Here is a 6,058-nt window from a genome sequence, read left to right as displayed (position 1 = left end):
CAAAGACTTGCTGGAAGAGAGTTTATAATAAATATTCACATCTGCTGCTTTGGACACTCTAATCCATCCTACAGATCTTTGCTGTGTCAGGCTTTGTTCTAGATGAAGAAGCTGGGTAGTTATAAAGGTTTGCAAATAGGGCATATTTATCACAGTTAGCTCTACTTTCTAGTTCCCTTTCTTGTACAAATATCTACGACCACGCTAAACATAACTTGGGATTAAATATTCTCAATGCATTTGTAAGATATTTTAGACTATGTGTTATTGCAATAATTGGAGAAAATGGCAGTTGTTTACTCCCTATGCTGTCAAATGAAGCCATTGGATCTTGAGGAGCTGAGTGGAGAACATCATTGTCATTAAATAGTTTGAATGGAGGGACAATATATTCCTTGCATAAACTATACATCACAAAGGCACAGCCAAGGCCCTATGGCTTGCACATTCTTGAAACTGGGAAAGATTCCTCCATAGTAACTTCTGTTGGGCAATATGTTCCCATTGACTACTTGGCAAATAACCAAGAAGACTAAAAATAGCAGAATATCTCCTGTTTTTCATAATCTTCCCCAAAATTATGACCTCAGTGCCAGATTGACTTTGTCAGTGTCAATATTAATTATTCCTCTGCTGGTGATGCCTTTGCTTTCAGAGAGAAAATCCTGATACACACAAAAAGAGCTGTAATAATTTGGAGGATATATTGAACTTGCTCCTAATGGAAAAAAAAAAAGTGTTTGACCAAGATCATGACTGGCACTACAATGATCCCAGTGTTGGGAGGACCACATCAGCTTTGAAATGAATGTATTGATCCTTCTTTTTTTTTCCTTTGGTACATGAAGCTCATTATTATTGTAGTTAATTTCTAAAAAGGAGAGAGTTGTTATCTGGTGGTTGGATAAGTAAAAGGTGCTTTAAATGTATCACTTACCAGCTGTTACCTCTGCTTTTATTTAAGCAGGAAGATAATAAACTTACAAACACATTCTGCCTCCTTGAGAATGATGAAAACTGAGTCCATTTGCTTTGTAAATAAACACATAGAAACTAGGAACTCCTTAGAACCTTTTTTAGGTTTTGTTTTTTCTACTGTTAGACCCAATTCTATACTAACAATTTAATGATGGTTGTTTTTTCCATAGTGATACAAGGGAGCAAGGCACTCAGTTCTGTTAGATGCCTGGCCTCCTTGAAATTCAGTTGAAAACCCACATCTTCATTTCTCACAGAGCTGTAGAAGAAAAGCTGTGTTAAGAGCATAGTATGATGCTGGTATCTCCAGGTATCAGAAAAGCATGTACTTTTCCAGTGCTTGCTCTGTGTGTCAGAATATGGCCCTGGATAATTGTATCCAAAATATAAGTAAAATAGGTGTGCTCCTAAGGAGTAGCATGTTAGGATCTTCAGATTCACTTAATCACTCCAAAATCCAATCTCATTATTACTGACCTGTCCAACTTTCTGTTAATTTATTTCAGTAAACAGGAGTATGCACGGGCGTCTTCAAAGTGATGCTCTCGGAACTTCCAGCGCCACTCTCTCGCTTAGCCTTTGCAAACCTCGATAACTTTCCTTTGAATTCCAGGTTGCATTGTGGCTCTGGTGAGCAGCGATGGATGCGTTAAGGTTCTGCGACTTGAGGCTGCGCATCTCTCCAGCCTGCGGGGCCGTGGCGGCCAAGTGTGCAGCATTTTCTTCGCTCACAAGGCAAAGCAGCTGCTCTCCGGGGCTGCCGACGGTACAGTTTGTCTCTGGACCTGAGGACCTGCACGCTGCTTAATGTAACCTTAATCCCTCTCTCTCTCAAAAAAAAGAAAGGTTTGACAATATAGCAGCGTAGTGTTTTCGTAGTTAATGTTTGCAGTGGGAATAATCTCCCTAAAGGAATATCATTCCGCATTTTATCCAAATAAAATCCCCAATTTCTACCTCTTTCTGTTGACACTGTGTTTTTCCCGAACATCAAGAATCTCTCTTTTGGTGGTTTCTGGAGAAATAGCTTTACAATGACGCCTAATGACAGAGCAGACGAATTGCAGGGAGATTGATTTTTAATGTAACACAGCACGAGACACCAGAGCCGGGCGCCCCTTCCCCAGCGCCAGCCTGGGCGAGGACGTGAAGTTTTAATAACGCAGAAATGGGGCATTTTTTCCCTGCAGCGAAGGCTCCGGACGCCGCCAGGGCAGCAGGGATGAGTTGGGCAGCGCGGCGCTGAGGGACCGGCCGCCCCAGCCGGGCGGGGAGCGGCGCTGCCCGGGACCCCGCGGAACGGCCGCCGCCCGCGGGGAAAGCGCGCCGCTCCGCGCCATGGCGCGCCCGCGCTGACACCCGCGGGACGGAGCGCTCCGCAGCTGGATATCTCCACCCCCTCTTCTTCCCCCGCTTCCCCCCAAATAATTAATTATTATAATAATAATAGGAGAGAGCGCGGAGCTGCGCGGCCCAGCGCAGGCATGCGCGGTCCCCGGGCCGGGGAGTCCCCGCAGGGGAGCCGGGCCCGCCGCGGGGGCTGCCCGCCCGCCGGCCGCGGGGCTCCTCCGCCCTCCCTCTCTCCCTCTCCAGCCCACCACCAGCCCCCGCTCCCCCCTTCCCCCGCCGTGGCAAATCTTGAATCGCAAGAAATCCGCCGGGCATAGGGAGGGGATAGAGATGTTTGGGTTTTTTTTCTCTTCCCCCCCCACGCCTCAAGACCTGAGGAAATCCAGCCCAAGTTCGCCGCGATGACTGTGCTGCTGGCATCGGGGTTTCTCCGCGGCATCCCTGCCTCTGGACCGCCTCGCCGCTGCTGGCTTTGAATCCTGAACGCTGGGTTAAAGCTTAATTCTCATGTTGTGCTTGCTGGGCTGCCGCTTTCCCGTGTTTTTGCGATGGGAGGTGGAGGAAAAGGGATTGTCCGTGAGTCAAGACTGAAAATGTGATTAGGAGGAACTGCTTTCACTAATCTGTTTCTGACCTTTTAGTCCATGTTGGCCTGTGACCCCTTTCAGCTTTCAAATCAAGCCTGATTAGGTAAGTGTAAATTATTCACTTGGGGTGAGGGAAGGCAGATAGAAATGTTTTACTTAAAGACTTACCTATGATCCTGGCCTCGCTCGTGATGGGAAATGATGAGAAAGTTCAGCTGTAAACTAATTCTGAGCTGAGCAGCATTTGTTTACTTGTTGAAATCTCTCCGTGCGAGACGTCTGCAGTCTGTCCGATTTCCAGGATCATTACTGAGCCGAGTGCTCGTGAGTTGCTGTGGGACATTTCAGATGCTGTAGCAAAACATAGTGATCTTATTTATGATCTTCAGATAACTTTTTTTTTTTTTAATTTTGACAGCTTCCTCATAAAACTTTAAAAAATTCTCTTGATTATGTCACATTTCCTAAGACATGAATTCATTTGCTTCTGCCTTTTTTTTCTTCCCTCCTAAGTGTTCACCAATCTGCAATATTGCAACCTACCTGTAGCATTTAGGTGGGCAAGATTTTCTGCTCTGTAAATACATAAAGTAGATGTATCTGCATGAATCACCTGATTCCCAAACAACATGTTCCAGCAAATATTGCTGATAGTAGTAACAGGCTGCGTAGTCCTTGTGATGGAAACGTAGCTAGTACTTCAATTAAGAAGATATATTTTGAATTTGATAAAGCTTGTGTAATATCCGGTGTCTCCCTCTGTTGTGGCTTTGGAAAAACTGCTTTGTCAACGGGAACCTTTAGCTGCTTCTCTAGGATTAAAGCTTTCTCCTGCTCCTGCTTTTTTACTTTGATTAAGGGAGAATTAATTGCTGAACATCCGCAGTCCACCAAAAATACCGATACATAAAAAATAGCCCTCACAGGGGTGGAGGGGGCAGATTGTGTTCGTCTCTGTGTGGGTTAATGCATGTTTGTATACACTGCGTGTATCTGTGTATGCACACTCCAGCAACACAGCAAGAGAAGGAATGACACATACATCCAAACAGGCCATTTTTGGTTTGTGGCAGCAACTACCTCCATTGTTCCTCAATCCAGGTAATGCTAATATTTCATCTAATTTAAAAGTTCCCTGGAATAGTTTGCCCAGTTCTCTTCAGAGAGGCCAAAAACCCTTTTGCTGCTGGGGTTGCATGGGCTGTTGGCTGGTGCGCAGGCAGGATGGTGTGTTGGTGGCAGTGGTGTGGCATTGGTGGCAGTGGTGTGGCAGTGCCGGCAGCCCGTAGCACGCCCAAGACGCACAGGGAGCCTCAGGTCGGAGCTGCCTCTCCCAGGCAGCACTGCAAACCTCCTCTCCCTCCCTGGGTCAGCCCTCAGCTCAACCGCATAAGCAGAGCTCTCCAAAGGTCGGGCTGTGCTACATCGCTCCTGAAGTTTTACGAAGGCTCCAGCTTAGTAAGACAAACCCATTTCAGCAGCTCCATGCATTACAGAGGCATTTGACATCCTGCTCTCTGTGATTCTCTCTGGGAATTACTGAAATGCTGAATAATGGAGAAGGTGAATTACATCTTTGCTTCTGTCGGGATTATACAGACCTGCTGCAGGCTGGGCTGTGTCGGTAGCCCAGGTAGTCCCTGTCCATCTCCAGAAATGCTGTAAATAATATTCTGGACTATTCCACCTCTCACAGACCAAGGATAACCCAGCACCACTGTTCATATTGGATGCAGATCTACCTACAGATTATGCTTATCTCATTTTCAACTCAGGTTTCCCACCTCAGTCTAATGAAGTGGGCTGTTCATCATACATAGCACAGAGGGACAGTAACTACAGCAAGAGGTTAAGACCATGCTTAAGCCTGGGTTCAAGTCCCTCTGAACTGCCCATCACCATGAGTTTTCAGGCAGCTAGTTTAACTTCTGGTGCATCAGGAAACTCAGCGGCACAAATGAGGAAAGTAAAAAATTAGCTGATTCTGTGAACCACCATTTCTATAGAGATGCTTTGTGGGCATGTGCTTTCAGGCATGTATGTCTAATTTTGTATTTCATACACTTTATTCTCTTTAATTGTGAAGAGGCTTAATTCAAATGAAGTGATAGTTACCTGTGCAGTTTGAAAGCACTGATTTATTCTGGGTGCTGGTTGAAAGTATGGCTATTGTAAGCCAGTATTCCTTAGAATTTTGAGTTTGTTCTCAGTTAAAACTATTTGTTTTCAGACTACAACACTGGTCTCCCTATGGAAGCAGCTGTTTCTATCTGGCTTTGAGATCTCATGGAGAAGTTGAGGAGGGGGATGGCTCTTCATATCCATGAAGCCTGGATACTTCTGGTTGTAATCCCTGCTTTGGTCACTCCAGCTGCCATCAATCATGAAGACTACCCTGCTGATGAAGGGGACCAGACCTCCAGTAATGACAATCTGATCTTTGATGACTACCGAGGGAAGGGCTGCGTGGATGACAGTGGCTTTGTGTACAAACTGGGAGAACGCTTTTTCCCGGGACATTCCAACTGTCCCTGTGTTTGTACTGAGGATGGACCTGTTTGCGACCAACCAGAATGCCCTAAAATCCACCCAAAGTGTACAAAAGTGGAACACAATGGATGCTGTCCAGAATGCAAAGAAGTGAAAAACTTTTGTGAATATCATGGGAAAAATTACAAAATCTTGGAGGAATTTAAGGTATGAAACTCTTTCTTCAATATTTAATAATAGAATGCTGTAGGAGTTGTATTTCTGGTGGGGACTCTCAAAGGCACTCTGTATTTGCTTACTGCTATTAATGAATGCCAAAGCTGAAGCCCTTTTAGCTGTGATGCAGGTCTGGCTAATGTAAAAGCTGCCACCTCCTCCCTTAAGTGCACACAGTGAGTACCAATGATCTGTCCAAAGTCCCCATGTGAAATGCCAGCCCTCCGAATCTGCTGCTCCAGACAACATCCTTCTTTGCTGATAGCATCAGTCAGGTCAGACTACCAACGGTGTCTGTAAAAATGCTGATAAACCAATACTGAGTGCTTTTTATGAACCCCTTTTCCAATTTGGATAGCAAAAATTGATGGCATAGTACTGAGAGTTGTTACTCATAACTGTGTGAGAATGCAAGTAAGTAGATTGCAAGCTATATT

The 6,058-nt window shown here is 45.2% G+C and overlaps 1 protein-coding gene across 1 annotated transcript in view; it reads left to right on the top strand.

Annotated features, from left to right (window-relative positions):
* Positions 1 to 5,201: 5,201 nt before the first annotated feature.
* The window catches only part of VWC2L (von Willebrand factor C domain containing 2 like), a gene marked incomplete at both ends in the record, with an annotated part of 47,074 nt that continues 46,217 nt past the window's right edge, over positions 5,202 to 6,058 (top strand). Inside the window, one exon of the mRNA XM_080346835.1 lies at positions 5,202 to 5,612. Coding sequence (XP_080202961.1) covers positions 5,202 to 5,612 — 411 coding nt within the window. The remainder of the gene's footprint in view (positions 5,613 to 6,058) is intronic.

Source organism: Nesoenas mayeri (genome assembly GCF_963082525.1).
Source record: "Nesoenas mayeri genome assembly, chromosome: 6".
Classification (NCBI taxonomy): Eukaryota; Metazoa; Chordata; class Aves; order Columbiformes; family Columbidae; genus Nesoenas; species Nesoenas mayeri.
The sequence above is the reverse complement of the archived record's forward strand: the minus strand, read 5'-3'. Positions and strand labels throughout refer to the sequence as shown.